This window comes from Saccoglossus kowalevskii, chromosome 7 (assembly GCF_978046115.1).
Source record: "Saccoglossus kowalevskii chromosome 7, keSacKowa6.1, whole genome shotgun sequence".
NCBI lineage: Eukaryota > Metazoa > Hemichordata > Enteropneusta > Harrimaniidae > Saccoglossus > Saccoglossus kowalevskii.
In genome coordinates this window covers 15,879,293-15,896,994 of record NC_140647.1, presented here as the reverse complement: position 1 = coordinate 15,896,994, position 17,702 = coordinate 15,879,293, and the positions used below count along the sequence as shown (strand labels likewise).

General features: G+C 34.0%; 1 protein-coding gene across 1 annotated transcript in view; it reads left to right on the top strand.

The window, feature by feature from the left end:
• LOC102802421 (thrombospondin type-1 domain-containing protein 7B-like) overlaps positions 1-14,841 on the top strand; it is a 45,729-nt gene extending 30,888 nt beyond the window's left edge. The window contains exons 11-24 of the mRNA XM_006816004.3: positions 2,573-2,785; positions 5,860-5,987; positions 6,140-6,293; positions 6,521-6,757; positions 7,755-8,011; positions 8,322-8,490; positions 9,188-9,309; positions 9,746-9,888; positions 10,026-10,126; positions 10,784-10,918; positions 11,467-11,592; positions 11,794-11,904; positions 12,308-12,392; positions 12,625-14,841. Coding sequence (XP_006816067.3) covers positions 2,573-2,785; positions 5,860-5,987; positions 6,140-6,293; positions 6,521-6,757; positions 7,755-8,011; positions 8,322-8,490; positions 9,188-9,309; positions 9,746-9,888; positions 10,026-10,126; positions 10,784-10,918; positions 11,467-11,592; positions 11,794-11,904; positions 12,308-12,392; positions 12,625-12,766 — 2,123 coding nt within the window. The 3' untranslated portion in view covers positions 12,767-14,841. The remainder of the gene's footprint in view (positions 1-2,572; positions 2,786-5,859; positions 5,988-6,139; positions 6,294-6,520; positions 6,758-7,754; positions 8,012-8,321; positions 8,491-9,187; positions 9,310-9,745; positions 9,889-10,025; positions 10,127-10,783; positions 10,919-11,466; positions 11,593-11,793; positions 11,905-12,307; positions 12,393-12,624) is intronic.
• The last annotated feature ends 2,861 nt before the right edge of the window (positions 14,842-17,702 follow it).

Genomic DNA, 17,702 nt, shown 5'->3' with positions numbered 1-17,702 from the left:
TAATGTTATTACTTTGTTTTTAACATTCACAAAGAGGTGTTTTTGAACATACTCCTATCTGTTGTACACTATTGTATAAACCATTGAAATGAGATCGTACAAACTGAGTAATTGTTACGGTCTAATGACTCGCGTTATGCAGACTCAAGTATTACATGTCAGTCCTTTGATGTTCTGTATTGGGACAAACACATAACACAATACGTTTATTTGAACCTGTATGTGAATACATTGGGACAATTTACAGTCTCCTAGATTCTTTCCTTGTTCTGCCAAGTGAGACAGATCTGTAGTGGAGCATGTCTAATTGCTCCAGACTGACTGCAGGTTCAGGAAGCAGGTCTTACTGGTACTTTGTGTTGCTGCCCTCTGGGCACACGTGTGTTGCAGTGTGTTGTTTGGAAGACGCACACCTTTCGGACAATGAAACACAAGAGTTAGATATCCCCGAGTGAATAGGTATTGTGACACCACCGGAACACCAAGACAGGCAGATGCATCCTGTTGTATGTTTCTTAATTGTTTGATGCACATGTCTTTTGTTAGGTTGTTTTTTTTTTGGAAGGGCAATTTGAATTCTTTCCACATTCCCATGGTCTCATAAAAACCACCTCTCTACTTAAGCAATGAAACTATATATTTGATATAGGAAGCCCAAGTCAATGGTTTTTATAATATATTTATAATGGTTTTACAATGGGTGAAAGAAAATAACATGGAAATTGATCTAAAAAATTGTAATGAATGTCAAATGGTTTTAAAATTTTCGACAAACTAAAAATAAATAACCAATGATATTTTTTTTATTTTATCGAGTAATATATTGTATTAAAATGCATTAATTATTCACTATTTTTTAATTTCACTATTTTCGCTAATAAGTAAAATTGCTAAATTAAATTCACTTGAACATGTAAAATAATAATAGAGCCAAATTCATGAACTTAAAACCCAGTGAATTGCTCAAAATATTGAAATAGTGGAATTATTTAAAATGCCAGTGAAAATAAATGGTTTTACAGTACTTTGGTTCACATAAGTACCTTATATCTGAAATGGAATTTGTAGGATTTCACTAAATGTAAAATATTTTTTTTGCCATGTAAAATACTTTATTTCCGCTTGGAATTTATTTTCGCCATTTCTGCTGAAGGGATGATTCAGTGAAAATAAAATCCAGCAATTATACCTTTTTTACTATATTTCACATTCAACTCATCAAAAATCAGTGAAAATAAATTCCATACAGAAAACCCCAAAAGCCTTTTCAGCGAAAATTAATTCGAGCGAAAATAAAGTATTTTACACTAGTTAATACTAGATTGTTTACTTTATAAGCCAATTATCATCTTGTTTAGACACTTGGTCAGAGAGAAAAAAATCAAGTAGTAAATTTAAATTTAAACACTGTTTTTCCCATTCATTTCAGCTATTTGTGGAGGTTTTCAACAGGCAATATATTAAAACGGAGGATTCGTCACCTGCGCATGCATCAGATGGCCATAGCGTGTCACCATTTACAAACAAACGTCTACCCATGAGCCTTTGCATTTTAAGCGTGTGTTGTTATCATCGCTTGGGACTCAATTTCTGTGCATGCACAGGTGACGACCCCCTCGCTTTAACCATAGTGTTTTTCCAGATGTTTAACAATTTCTATAGGTGATGACATTTTTGTGGTGACCATTTTCTCTGATTGATTTATCGTTGGAGGCATATTTCCAAACTTCTCCTCATTTGTTACATAGCTGATTCTGTATGAATGTAATTCATTGTTCGAGTGTGATTCGTGTTTGTTGCTTGTGGTCTAAAATTCATTACCTACGGTAGTAAACCTTTGTTTTTGCTCTTTGCATTACCATATAAATATATCATTGACAACAAAAAGAGGAACATGTTCATTTCAGTGAGGCGGGTTGTGGCTTAAATAGGTCAAACTAATCATCAAAAATAAAAATAGATGTACATAACTGTAGTAATATGATGATTTGGGTCAGTTTTTTTTTTAGAAAATAAGAGCACAAAACATAACTAAAAAAAATAAAAATAAGAGCCACATTCAACTGATCCATATTTAGTTTCCAGTGTCAAAGTGTAATTCCTAGCTAATCTTAATATTTCAGCATTCTACAGTATTGAACAGTGATTCTGAATCTAATCTCAGCAAAAAAATATTTATAATATGAGGTTATTATGAGAATACCTCAAAGTATGCACGAACACAGTACAGCTGAAGTATCGACCGACACAAAGGATACATCATGGGAAATCCAAAATTTTAAAACAGAATCAATGAACTTCTTTGTGTCAAGTCCGATCAAACCCTGGTGGCAGCCATGTTTTTTTTTATTATTAGAGGATCCTTACACACATAATCATTCCATATTTGGAATTCACATTCTTTAAAATACTGCAAAATTACGACATGCTGTAACTTATGGCGTTACAGTGACAGATGTATAATAATATTAAGTATTGTGTAGGTTCAGTTATTTTAATACTATAAATCAATTCGAATTTATTTAGAATGCTGCTTAACAAAATAAATTGAACTGTACTATTTTTGTTGTAGTCACTGTTATGGGTGCCACACTCTGTGGTAAAGGAGTACAACGTCGCAGTGTCCTGTGTCGTCGCAACGATGGTCAGTATGTTGAGAACCATTACTGTGACAAAGTTGCTTTAATGCCAGCAGTGCATAAGGAGTGTATGAATATGTGTCCTATTGACTGCCAGGTGTCTGAATGGGGTGAATGGTCTGGATGCTCACAGAATTGTGGAACAGGTACGTAAGGACTTTTAAAGTTGGGTTAACCCTTTAAATGTTAAAACCAACAATCTTAAAAAAAAATTCCATATTTTCTCAAAAATGTAACAGTGGAAAAATTATGTACAATTGGTCCAAAATGTGCAAAATCCAAAATATTTGTGAGGAAATTGGGTTAATCAGTATAAATATTAATTTTTGTTGTAGAATTACTATTTAAATGCCTTAAAGTGTTGTGATCCCCCACCATAAAAAACACAACTTTCACCATATGGGCAGATTCTGAGAGAATCAAAACTGAGATCTATTAGTGTACAACTCGTCCATGCACAGATGATGTATGATGTTAGGATAGTGCGTGATATGAATCAATTATGATATGTATTATGATATGAAACCTTGATGACATGCATTGAAATGTACACTATACATGAGTCAGGGTAACTAGGTTCCACACCTGTAACTATAAAAGTGTATTCTGCCATTTAAAAAAATTTGCAAATTTTTTTTTCTGGGCGACCCTAAAATAGACAGATTACTGAAGTTTAATTTTCCGTAGAAAGGTTTGGTTGAAAAGTGGATAATATTTGGTAATCATTGTCCTAAGTAAAGTAAATTTACTTCTATGCTATCGATAAAGAGCCATTGCTCGGAACGTCTAGATATTTTTATTAGTTACTTAAGACAACGATTACCAAATATTATCATATATATATATCATATTTATCAGTCTGAGCAGCGTTTATTTATTAACTACTTTTGGGTTGAAAAGTGATAGTGTTTAGAAAACGGGTGTTCAAAGTGATACATTGTTATCTTTTGATGAGATTGGGTTACCCCAGGTCTGAAATTGTCAACTTCAGTTCCCATAATATTGCCACCAAATGTTTAATCAATTTTACATGTGCTAAATTCTGTATTTAATTTTCTGCAAATCACATGCTTTTCACTGGGACAGTGTTTTAAGCTAGTATAAATCATGAGTGCATGCATCATATGTGCTGGACTGATAGTTGTACTTGAAGATCATTAATAGAGCTTTATTTGGGTCTAGGGACTATTATGGGAAATACTTGAATTAGCAATTTCTGCAAGAAGAAAAAATGAGGATTCATTAGAATTCTGTTTTGTTTTGAATAACTGCAACCTGCAAAAATTTGGAGCAGAGGTGAATCTCTGTAAATCTTTACTTATGGGGAAATTAATCATAAATATTAGTAAACGAATTTTTAAACATACAATGAAATGTGAAGCTCAAACAATCGCCAGTGTTCAGATGCAGACCCAAATAAACCTATACAAATGCTACTTTAATTGTCTGAAAAGATAGGAGACCCAGATGATGCACATCTGTAATCTGTAATCAAAATGTGTATGTGTATGATTCCTGATTAAATTCTAGTCTTCATTTTTTATATACCTGGAGTGAATAGTATAATTAATGATCAGTTTCTCTATATGTATGCGTTCCGCTTCATAGCACAGACACTTTGACTTTTAATGTATTTTTCTGGTTGAATAAAATAAAACACTTGCATTAAATTTGATTGTCATCTTATACAAAATCATGTGCTTAATTGTTTTTATATTTGTTCAAAACTGTGCTCAAAAATTAACAAACAAATTACTCAAAATACATAATAATTTACAAAATGTGTTTGGCAAGGACAAAAGTATAGCGTCCAAAGGATGTTTATTTTGTATCATTCATCAATGCCAGCCATGCTTCATTCAGGAGTTTTATTTCAATTCATTTTGAGCTCAATCAGCGTGTTCCTTTTCGCTTTGTTTGGAGACTAGCTATTGGAATGTTTATAATAAATTGTTTTGTTGAGTGTGGCAAGTTGTTTCAAATTCCTCAAGACCAGATACTGTCAGGAACAACTTTCTGTATATTAACAACGGGATTCTTTCTGAAACCCTTAACATAACATGCATGTATTCCCATTGCAATGTTACTGTGTTATGTGCAGAGCTTGTAGTTTTCTATATTTATACAGTAAATGCAATTTTTGTGTGAATGTTGACTTACACAGATGCACTCCTAATAGAGCCAAATACAATTATATCTATTCAAAACCCTGAAATTCCTGATTTTTTTTTGCCATACGTCCACTAATATTGTCTAGATAGGATGCCACATTGTCCATTTTCTATGATAAAAATTTCATTGTATCACAAAATCCTTGATAATTAATTGCTACATTTTCTGGATTACTAGTACCAAAAAGACGTAATATTTCTCCGCTTTAAATAACAAATATAATTTGGATAATTCTTTTAGGTTACGAAGATAGTTACAATTTTAAATTTAAAAAAATTATCTTTTCTGACGTGGTCCTCGAGTATAAGCCGACTTCCTAATTTTCCCAATTTTACATGTTCAGGCCCTTGGGCTTATACTCAGGGAAGTATGGTAGTTACTGTAAATGCATTAATTATTAACTGGTTTTAAATGTCGCTATTTTTGCTGATAAATAAAATCAACTAAATTAAATGTACGTGAAATTGTAAAATAACAATAAAACTTATTGTTTCCTTGACAAATTTGTGAAATTAAAACACATTGAATAAGCCAAAAACATTAAAATAGTGAAATTAAATGTCAGTGAAAATAAATGGTTTTACAGTAATGAATTTCATGACCTTTCTGTGGCCTTGCTTAGATGTCATTTATGTCCTAAGGCCCCCATAGATGACCACATTTCAAAATGCTGAGTTTAAACTATAAATTGACTCAATAGCGCTATCACAGGACTGCCAATGTATTATGGGCTATTTCCACAGAATTTTTCAACAATATTTATAGTAGGTACAATGATTTACAAAAAGATGATTCTGGTATACTTAAAGTTGTCAATTTGAAAGTAATTCAACTAGTAAATTTATCTATCGCACACACTTTTTATGATTTTCAAAAATGTCTAAGTTTGTGGACGCAACCAATTATCTAAAGTAAAAACAAAGGTCATTATTGTCTGCACTGTTGAGGGCGCTTGTCAGTTGATAGGTTTGGTGGATCACCGAGACTGTATGAGTATGGATACATTGTCTCTTCCAAATTGTATAACATTGATATTACTGTCTCATAGGAATAAGGATCCGATATAGAATAATTGTAATCAACTCTCAGTATGGTGGGAGGATTTGCCCATCTACAGTCCAAAGCAGCGTGTGTTTAGATACCCCATGTGAACTGTTTGAATGGAAAGTATCTGAGGTAAGTTCTTTCATTTGGCAGTCACTTACTGAGGTGAGTCTTTTAATTGGCAGTCACCTACTGAGGTAAGTCTCTTGCTATTCTATGAACCCAGTTTTTATATCGCCAGGAAATATGACTGAATTAAAAAGACATATCTTGTTTCTTTTCAGTGGAGTACATGTAGAGCGACAGTGGACCGTCACTGCGGTGTTGGAGTTCAAACACGAGATGTCTCTTGTCTAGCTGGTGATGAGTATATTGCCGAATGTGCATTGAGAATGCAGTCACCAGAAGCCATCAGGCCGTGTGAACTGCCTTGTCCTGGTAAGTCAGTGGTTGGAAAGTTACAAAGGTGAACTTTGAGAAGCGACTAGCATGACCATGTATATTCATTATTCAATAGAAACATAGATAAACTGCTAGTATTTTGGTGTTTGCATATTTTTGGTAATTTTTAATAAGAAGCGGGCACGAACTATTTCTATATTCTTGTATATTTACCGAGGTTAACACAGGAGCACTTGATAGAATCTCACGTTATTTACTTTCAGGCGATTGCGTTACAAGTGAATGGAGCGAATTCTCCGAATGTAGTGGCGTGTGTCCCATTGGGGGCATAAAGTCGCGGGGTAGAGAGGTCATCAGACATCCATCTCTGTCCGGCAAGCAGTGTGAAGACACTATAGAATTTGTCCCATGCAATAAAGCACCGTGTGTCATGCATAATTATACCACAGTGATTGGTGATTGGACAGATTGTCAGTTAATTGCTGGCCACTGTGGAACAGGTACGTTGAAATTACGGGATATCCTTCAGTGAGCATTAACGCCTCATTGGTTTTCAGCATATCAGAATGTTTGGGATCATGTGTACTTTCCTTTAGAGTTCAGTTTGAAATTCATTCCCAAATGATTAGGCAGTGATAACAATAACAGCGGTTTTGTACACATTTCATCATTATGTTTAGTTTTATTACAACCAACATTAATTCAGCCCCTTAATGAGTACAATATCAAATACTGTACATTCTCAAACCTGTAACATAGACACATTTTTGTTGGAATGATTTAAGAGCTTCTCTGTTTTAACACCACATTATTGCTAATAGTTCTATAGAACACAATGTTAAATTAAAACTGTTCTCACTTTTAAAAACTAATCCATCAGTCACATATATACAATTTTTTTCACCCAACTTCACAAGCCTACAATTTTGAGATCTGGCATACCATAGAAACTAATGACATTCTAATGCTGATAAAAAAAGCACCATTGAGTTAAAATTGCATTCTCAATTAGTGAGTCAATTAATTTTCATTGGAATGGGTTACAATAAGTTGAACTATTTTTATCTGATCATTTTTCAAACTTATAGAACTTATCACACACTAGAAAATATCAACCAAATTAAAATGTGTTGGGAGTAGCATTTCTATTTCTTAAAATTTTGGTAAAAATTCATCTACAATAAAACATTTGTTACCTGGAAATAAAGGCAGAAATGTAGACTTTTGCACTGCAAGTCATGTGACCAGATGTCAGTACTATACTTTCCAAGATTTGTTACTTAGATGCTGTAGCCATATATATATTTTTTTATTATGTAGTATAAGTATTTATTTCCTGTCAAAAATTCTAGTCTGTATTTTTCTCACCAACATTTTGCTTGAATATATATAATAACAATCAATAACAATCAGTGTGATGATTTGTATTCTTCCTGATTCCTGTTATTTAATATCAACGGGCAAGGTTGTAATACTAGCACTATGTTTTGTTTTCAGGTTATAGACAACGGCCAATCAATTGTGTGCGTGAGGATGGCATCACAGTGTCAGCTAAAAAATGTTCAGATTTTGATTTGACATTGTCGTTTGAACCGTGTGAAGTCGAATGCTCAGAAGACTGTATTCTCACCGAGTACACAGACTGGTCAGAGTGTGATCACAAATGTGGTCTGGCGGGTTACAAAACCAGGTCACGGTCAATTGAGAATGTGGCTAAGGGCACAGGACGACAGTGTCCAGATGAGTTGACACAGGTTATTATTCATTTTTATAACAATATCAGTTCTTAAACCACCACCAAAATGTGGGTATACTAACAGTACTCAGTCGATAAACACACTTGCTTGTGTGTATATGTTGTGGATTATACAAAATATTGTGGTATACCTGCATTCGGTGGTGGTTTATTGCTTGTATAACCTCTCAGCTATCTTATATTTCATCTGTTGGTTCGTATCACTTACTTGTGTTGATGAAAATACGTAGTATCAGATTGGCAGAAAAAAAAAAATATGCCCAATATCGTATTACATGTGTTCACAATTCATACGACGTCTATTGCAGAAGACACCATGTAATGTGGAAGCATGCTATAACTACGATTGGTACATAACGGAATGGAGCTCATGTAGCATTGATCGTAAAGGCTGTGGACATGGTGAACAAACCAGAATAGTGAAATGCCAGAGAAGTGATGGCAAATTTGTTGATGAAATACACTGTGCATTACAAGGTAAGTTCACAGCCATTGATAGATTGTGACATCAAAATAGCAATGAAAAGGTAAATTGAGAGACTCACAAATGAGCGTTTTTTTTTGGAAAAAAATAACTATGGTTGTTTTTTTCCAGTATTCGTGGAAGTGATTGTATGTTTTACATTTCTTGAATATTTGTTTCCGATACCCTCAATTATTTGTTTCAGGTTATTGAGTACCCAGTAGTGATTGTATTGATCAGAACAGGTTGACATGCAACTCACAATTACAAGAACTTACTAAAAAATGTCATAACCATAGAATTTGGTTCAGTATGTCAAACACATCAAATGTGGTACAGCACACGTAGTTGATAACAAGTTTGATCCAATTGTGCTACTTCGCGGTTGCTGCCTCAACAAAGCCCTCACTCACTTAATCGTATGTAACATCAGTTCATAGTTATATTTGTCACTATTCTAGTCTCACCCATTTGTTTGTTTGTTTGAAACAAACATCTTTATCAATAATTAATCATGTGATGTAAAGTTACGTCATTCGTGAACTATGCGATATGAGTTGATATCCTTGCAAAAAATGCATAGTTCATAAGTAGTTTGATTTCAATTGGATCTTATCGTCTTGTATAGTTAGGAAATGTATCTGACAATGTATCTGACTCTTGTGTTGAATTTGTTGTAATTTTTACTTGAATGATTCAATTTTATTACAGGCGAAATGAATAATATTAGAGATCTTGCTGAGTTAGAGAAGATGGCCACTAGTCTGAACAAAACCCAAAAGAATTTGGAAACCAGAAGACCATGTGGTCGTCCTTGTCCTGGAGACTGTCAGGTATTTTTTTTTTTTTTTTTTTGATTAAGACCTTGTATCCAATGAGATATTAGATTCTCTAAGACAGACCGGGAACAGAAACGAGACAAAAACAAAAGATTTTTCAAGTTAGTGTGTGGGGGAAATAACGTATTATCGTCAGGGAAGGCTGTTGTTTAAGCTAGTCTGTGATTGGTTGTTGGCAATGTTTGGGGGATTTTGACCAGTTTGTGGCGTAGGCTTGACTTTATTTAGATTCATTTAGACCAAAAATGATGAAAAAAATACATAAAAAACAGCAAAATGTAGTACTGAAATTTTGGAAATGGTATTCAAAGGCTTAACCTGAAAGGACGTTGATTATTTAGAATTCATATGAATCAACATATATTTAGTTTGTTTATTTATGGTACCAACCATAAACTATTAACTGACTTGTGTTATCTTCAACTTACAGATGTCAGCCTGGAGTGAGTTTAGCCCATGCTTGAAAACTTGTCGTAATGGGGTTGTCCGGAGTCAACAGGTGCGAAGTAGGCATGCGATCAACAGACAGACAGTAGATGGAATACCATGCTCAGATAACATTGCAGAGTCAAGGTAACCACTTTCATCAAAGCTGTGTGTTCTACATACGAGTGAATATACACATACAAATCAGTATAAGAAAAAATACTGTTCTTTTTTAAGCAAGAGTCATTATGTCCTTAATTCTTTGTATGTTTTCTTTCCTATAGGCCTTGTGCAGAACATGATAGTTTGTGTCCCAACTTTTCATGGCAGATTGGGCAATGGCATCATCATTTTGGAGTTCGAGAAGTTTGGTGTACTGCTAAGGGTGAGTTATATATTCCCTATTGTTTATTTATCTTTATAACCATGTTATTGTGACGGGCAAGGTTACTACAGTTGTGCTATGTTTCATCAAATCATAGTTTACATTGTAATAATAATAATAATAATAATAATAATAATAATAATAATTGTTTATTCAAGTACCAGCTCAGGTACAAAAAATGGTTATGTATAGTTGAATGATAGCTTGACAATCCTAAGACAAACAGAATGACAAAATTCAATAAGCATTAATCTGATCATCAAGGGATATCTTTTTTATATTGAGTTCACTCCATAGAATTTTGAAACAGCTTTCAGATGAGACACTAAAATATGTGCTGTTTTGGTACACAGCACAAGGACTAATAATTAACATGATTCATTAATAACCATGTGTCACATGTACTGTACATCCAAGCATGAAACAAACATGTGTATCAGATTACCAACAGTGGCAGTGTCTTGTTACAATGCTACTAATTGCCTATTCATCACACTGTTTATTGAGAATGCCAAACTTGATTGATTGCTAAATCAATGATAGCATTAGACTGATTCAGTGTAATATTGACTAACCTTTGGTGCCACATTGCTGGTAGATTGCATGTTTGTTTCCTAGGTGTGTCTGTGTGTGTAACTTCATCTGTTTGCTCTGTAGATTTGGAGCTGAATGTTACCGGTGGTTGCGTTGATGAATTAAAACCCCCAGGCATTGCAGAATGTATCCCGGAATGTACCAAACCGTTTACTCGATGCCATGAAGGTGCTTGTCAGTGTATTGATGGATTTGAAGGTAAACTCATGCATATCAGAGTTATATTGTATTGCATGACTTCTATTTACTCAAAATACGTAATACATATATTAGACTTTTCACAAGTTTAATCGATCTATCAAAATCAATATTTTAAATCTGAGAAAGTGGGCCCATAATAATGTCAGATAATGAAACCAATTTAAGCATTCTCTCCAACTGTAAATTTAAAAAAAAAAAACCCATCCCTCCCTGTAATTTATCCTTACATTTCAATTCCTAATATCTCACCACTCACTGAATAACCTCTCATCACTGTATCCAGGCAACTAGGAATTAAGTTGTCATTCTGTGACACTTACCGCAATGCATCATGGTTACTACTGTAAAATCTGTATTAAAAGCCGCGGCTTCTATTAAAATGGTACGATGCAACAGAGGGCATGCGGCTTCTATTAGAGCACCTACACATATGAGAAATGATGAATTTTTGCTTCTCAATTATTCAAAAGGAATTGGTGACTTTCTGTTAGGGGTGCGGCTTCTAATACAGATTTTACAGTAACAATTCTCATCTGTTGATGTAGGTGACGGAGTACATTGTTTTCCCGCAAATGGATGTACAACGGATGAACATTGTGTGTTTGAACATACATACTGTGATCATGACAACCAATGTCAGTGCAAGGAGGGATTCATGATGCTCTATGATGGTAGGTAAAACAGAACTACATATTGACCAGAAGTCATTGTGATATAGGAATCCTATGACATTGTTTCTACAGATTGCTGGATTTATATAGAATACTATTGGTACCTGTGCAACCAGTTGTCTTCCTATTATTTTGAAATCTCAAAACTAACTTCCTCTGTTTGGGTATACATTATTAAATATCGTTAAATTTGTTTTGCAGACCAGGGACCGTGTGCTGAGATTCGTAGAATTGCTCACATGACGTCTACACTGCCGACTTCTGTTACTTCAGAAGGGATTGAGACTTCCATGAAACAGACACAGCCAGGTGGTAAGTATTAAAACAATTCATTTCCTGTTCTCTTCTCTAGTTTATAAATGTACTATGTATGCAATACTCTCATGTGTACTGGCAATTGTCATACCATATCACCTTATTAGTCTCCATTCAAAAACAAGGACTTATGGGTTTACCTTTGTACGTCCATGTGTTCGTGCGTGCATGCATCTGAACCTGTCTGTATCTTAGACATGCCTGGACCAATTGCATTCTAACTTCACACATACATCATACATAATATTATACATAAGCATAATTTGTTTTATGATCTGATTCAAGATGGCCGAATGGTTGCCATGTCTTGCTATTCTTTTAATAGTTACATGATTATAATGTCTATAAAGATGTCTGTAAATTTACTGTTTCCACCTTTTTTGTTTTCTTTTTCAATTAGGTCTGTGGAAGTATGTTGCCATAGCAATTGGTGTATGTGTAGCTGTATTAGTAACTGTATTATTACTGGTGGTGTTGCTACTGAGGTATGAAATGTAATAATTTTCTGTCACTTTGTAATTGTGTGTCACATTTATCAGTTTGCTTTGTCATGGATATTATACATTGTATCATGAATTTATTGAATTCTCAACTGAAGTTGCCACATGAGAGAAAGTTTATCGCTGGTGTCAAGTTTGTAAAGACAGCCATTTAAACATAAGAGTATATATATCAATCGGCTAACGTGTTTTTTTTTTGTTTTTTTTACATTTTTAGGAAAAAGCACACTGGCCATGCAGAGATCATGACCACAGCCACAACGGTGGAGTTTAAACATAACAACTTCAACACCACAGTGGATGGCAAATTGAAAGACAAAATGTCAAATCTTGAGAAAAATGCTCCAATGAGATGTTGATAGAACACTGTGGAGATCTTCTCATAAAAACAAAAGTATTTCACTAACCTACCATAAAGGACAGTATGCAACTTTCCAAAAAACAGCAGCAGCTCAGTATTCTACCATAGAGGGGAACCTTTTCTAGTTATGAAAACAGCAGCAGCTAAATATTATGCCATAGAGGGCAGTATTACTTCCAAATAACTAGCCTTTGAACAGTAATGTGCCATAGAGTGTGTAGGAGGTCATAGGATGAGATTTTTTTCTTGAAAATGTAGGACTTTTATTTTATATCAAAGGGTAACTGCTGTCTGTTAGGCTCTCAAACTTAGCTGCTACATGTATACCCTGTTATTATGAAAGTATGAGTATCACCATGTGGCCATCGCAACACAGCTGGAAGAGATGTGTGACTTGCCATAAAGGTTTTGCTGTGATTTGATGTTGACAGATAAAGCATTGAGAATATTTGTTTTTTTTTTGTCTGGCTGATTAGACCCAAGTGAAATATATTGCTTGCACAACACTGATGCATCTTTTCTGCACCTGACATGAATTGCAAACTCGCTGTATCTCTGATAAATTGGAAATTTGCCAAATAACACAAATTGCATCAATTTGGTTCAAACAAATCTTACTTTAGCTTTGGACAGAGATCATGCATATTCTTAACATGTCAGCCTCCCGTATACTGCCCTCTGTTGGGTTGGAATTTAATTCGCTTGTTTTGATTTTTGGTTCAAAAAACTTTTCATCTTAAAAACAGATTTGTAGATTTTTTTCCATCCATTACGGCAATCTAAGCATGTCAAGTGCAGTTAATTCGGGTAAATTTCACAATTATGTTTAACCTTACCCAAAATCCAATTTTTGCTTGTAGACCAATCGTAACATACCTAGATGCACAACAACCCAACACGAACCACTGTGTGCATAACCCACTGCAACAAGTACAAACAATAAAAAAAAATTGTATATTAAAATTTGATCAAATATATATGGTATGCAATAAAATATTTCTTGTAACATAATTTACAACATAGTATATTAAACTTTAAGATTTATATAACATTTCTATTTATACAAAACTATGTGTAGCTCGTAAGATGGGGTTTATTGTTTTGTATTTGTCTATGCATGTTGTTCAGCAGCCTTTAATTAATGTTATTGATGAATAGTTTTTGATATATCAATCACAAATCCTCTGTCTGTTAAGTTGTATGTGCATAGGGAAGGCTCATACAACACAAAATGGTTACATATTGATAGCCAGTCAGTTTTTAGAAATCTGCTACAAGGCAGTTGCACATTTTCAAACAAATATAAATTCAAATAGTTGTCAAAATTAAGTGTTATATTTTGTCATGGTTGAAAGTACTTTACTTACGACCATAGGCAATGTATGTTTTGTACAACACCATGTGTATGTATGGACCAATCAGAGAACAGATATCAGAACGGTGGTATTTATAGTTCTGATGATATTTACGCTTTAATATGTGTTCGTCGATAACAAATGACAGACGTCATCAATTTCGAATCAGCACAAGCTGTTTGTTTTTTTACAATACATTAATATCATTGTGCTGTGTGTGAAAACACATGTGTTATAGTGTTCAATACTTAAAACATCGTCCGCTGAAAGCCTCTATTGATAGCCGACATGAATGGGAACAACAATAGTTCAGTAGTCGTGTCAATACATGACATCTTTTGTTTCAAACCTTCAATTGATACATTATGTGCTGAGTGTTCTGAGTCCTTAGAACAACTTATTTTGTATTCTGAGTATATATATAGACTTAATCGATTTGAATTCAGTGATATTATATTATCGTAGCAATTACCAAGTGTGTAAAATACAGACAATGCTTTCAGTGTTGTTCTCAGAATATTTGACTACTAGAACCGGTTATGGAAATCAATGCCATTACCAAACAATAATATACATATATAATATTAATGATGTAGATTGTATAGAAAATTGTATACAGATTTTAATGTGATCATACAATCATCTTCAGCTTTACTCGTGTTTTTTTTAACTATGTACTGTAACATGTCTTGTTGAATAAAGACTGAAGCAAAATTTAGTTTGTTTGTGTCTAATTTTATGCTTAAATTGTAGTATCAATGGAAGTATGCATTTGCGTGAATGTGATCTTGTAGCAGGAAAAAGATATAACATACAAACTACCATGTTTACATGGAGTATTCTAACTATTAAGTTTCTGCCAGTGGATTACCCCGTGGTCAACTCAGTACTCAAGAGTCACTAAGTGGGGCTGCTAGACAAGTACAAATTCAGAATGGATATTGGTGATATTTTTACCATAGGGAAACCTGTCCATCGGGAAATACTGTAAAATATGTCTTTTTAGCTAGCATGTTATTTTAGCTAATTTCGCTAATTCAACATGTAGCTAATTTAACAAAAAGTCTATTCTCACAGGGAGATAGTCAACACTTTAGCTAAATTAAGATTCTGTTAATTCATGCCAAGAGTCAAATCCGATCTTTGTTAGAGTAGGTCTAGAAGGTAACTTAATGCCAATGATTTTCAAGCTTGAACAATTCGAACATGATGGCAAGCTGGAAAGACCATTACACTGGGGGCACCATACGCCATGTCAGTGTTGATTTCCCATGGAGAGACCACTTGGCATATTCAAAACAACAAAAACTAATCTGGTAGTCATCAAAGACATCATTGCATCAAAATATTGTGGCGTTTTGAAAGAAAATATAACAAACTGGTAGGCGGCATCAGACAAATTGCATTAGACTTTTAAGATCACCTCAGTGGTAGATATTCCGTGATTCCAGCTCTCAAGTAAATTTTGTTTATAGTTTGGAAAAGAGAAGAGATTGTCACAGTTTTTATCATTCTCCCGCCCCAAGTGTACGAAAATGACAATTATCATACCACATGAACCTAACCCGGTCAGTTCTGATCAAACGAGATCTCCTGGTATACACCATACACTACATTAATCAACTAAATGACTTTAAATTCTTTGAAAGCAATCGCATATGTGACACTTGACTGCATGCTGTACACCCCTTCTGAATGAAATTAGCCATTTTGGATGGGATTTGAACCAATTTCATTCAAATATGATCATTTTTATAATACACCATTTTAAGATTTTGTGTAATGATACGGGGCCCATGATGAACTATTCCCAAAGTGAAGCAGAACTATTCCTATATATCCTTCTTTTAGTTGAAATGTGAATGTTGTGTTTTAACTATGTACTATAACGTGTCTGAATAAAGACTGGAGCACAATTTAGGTTTTTTGTCTTTATGCTTGAATCAATGGAAGTATGCATTCGCGTGAATGTGATCTAGTAGCAGGAAAGAGATATAACATACAAACTACCATGTTTACATAGAGTATTTTAACTATTAACTTTCTGCCAGTTGATTATCCTTTGGTCAACCTAGTACCCAGAGTCACTAATGGGTCAAGTGGGTCTGCTAGACAAGTATAAATTTAGAAAGGATATTGGTGATATTTCCACTACAGGGAAACCTGATGTTTTCTGATGATCTACTACAGTTATCAATATCTCACATAAATGCCTCCTCTACTCCTGTAACAAACTGGTGGGCTGCATTAGACATGTTGCATTAGACTTTTAAGATCACCTCATTGGTAGATATTCCATGATTCCAGCTTTGAATGTTGAAGAAACTTGTTGTAAACTTTCGTTTATAGTTTGAAAAAGAGAAGACAATGCCACTTAAATCATTCTCTAACGATGTTCAAAACGAATGCTTTGATTGCACCAATATGTCCAAATGACGCCATCTTTAATTAACCACGCTGACACAAACTATCATGGATTTCCATGACATTTGTCTGTTTCATGATGATATGTTCATTTCACTATTTTAGTTGTTAATGTGTGCTATTCCCTTTCTATTCTCAAAAGCATTGCCCCAATTTCCTCGGTATTTGCTAAGTATTTGAGTGAACCTCAATCCGTTTTGTATAGCTCGCCATATTTCGCGCATTATTCCTTTATTCTGTTTTTTTTTCAATAATTTAATTAGTATATTTCCTATGGTATATATATGTTTGAATCTCTAATTTATAGCGAACAAACCATTATCATTTTATCAATATCATCACATCTTGATTATTGATATACTATTTCATCATTTTAAGAATAATATATTTTATAAAAATGTCAGGGCCCATCACGTAAATTAATATAGTACGAAATTAAGTTATTACACCATTTTCAATTTTAACTAAAAGAAAGTTGTCGCGTGGTCGATTCGTATACATACACTTACATTGATATTGAATTTCATTGGAGCAATACATCTTTCTTTGGTGAGATGGTCTCCACATACTGCTCATACAACGAACAACATATAATCGGTTTATAGACTTTGCAACCTTCGTACAATTCCAAAACCATACCGACACAACAGACCCCTGATTTGTGTTGCCCTCGTACCCCCTACTGAATTCAACCTTTTAAACATTTCAACGCTCTGGAATACAGGTGCGTGCCCATTTCTGTGAGTTTTAACTATTATTGAATACAAAGTTTCATGTAAGTACAGAAAATAGTAGAAATAAGAGAAAATATGAGTCTTCATGCCCCATATTTTACATCGAATTACTTAATAGCTTCGTTTATTGAAAGACCACCAAGAGTCTTAATAACAATCTGTATTTGATATAAAGCCCCCCCTAGCTGCTAGATATTTCTGATACTTTTGATGGATATAATAAACCCAGATAGTTGTAGGGCAATACCGCAACTCAATACCCCCTTTATAATCCTTGGTTATACTCCAAAATGATATAGATTGTACTGTGTCCACCGATTGTAACCTTCAAAATAAATGGCGTATGATATAATTACAACTATACCGAGTGTTCAGAACTTTTACAACTATATTGCACTAACCGATTTGTGACTCATATACC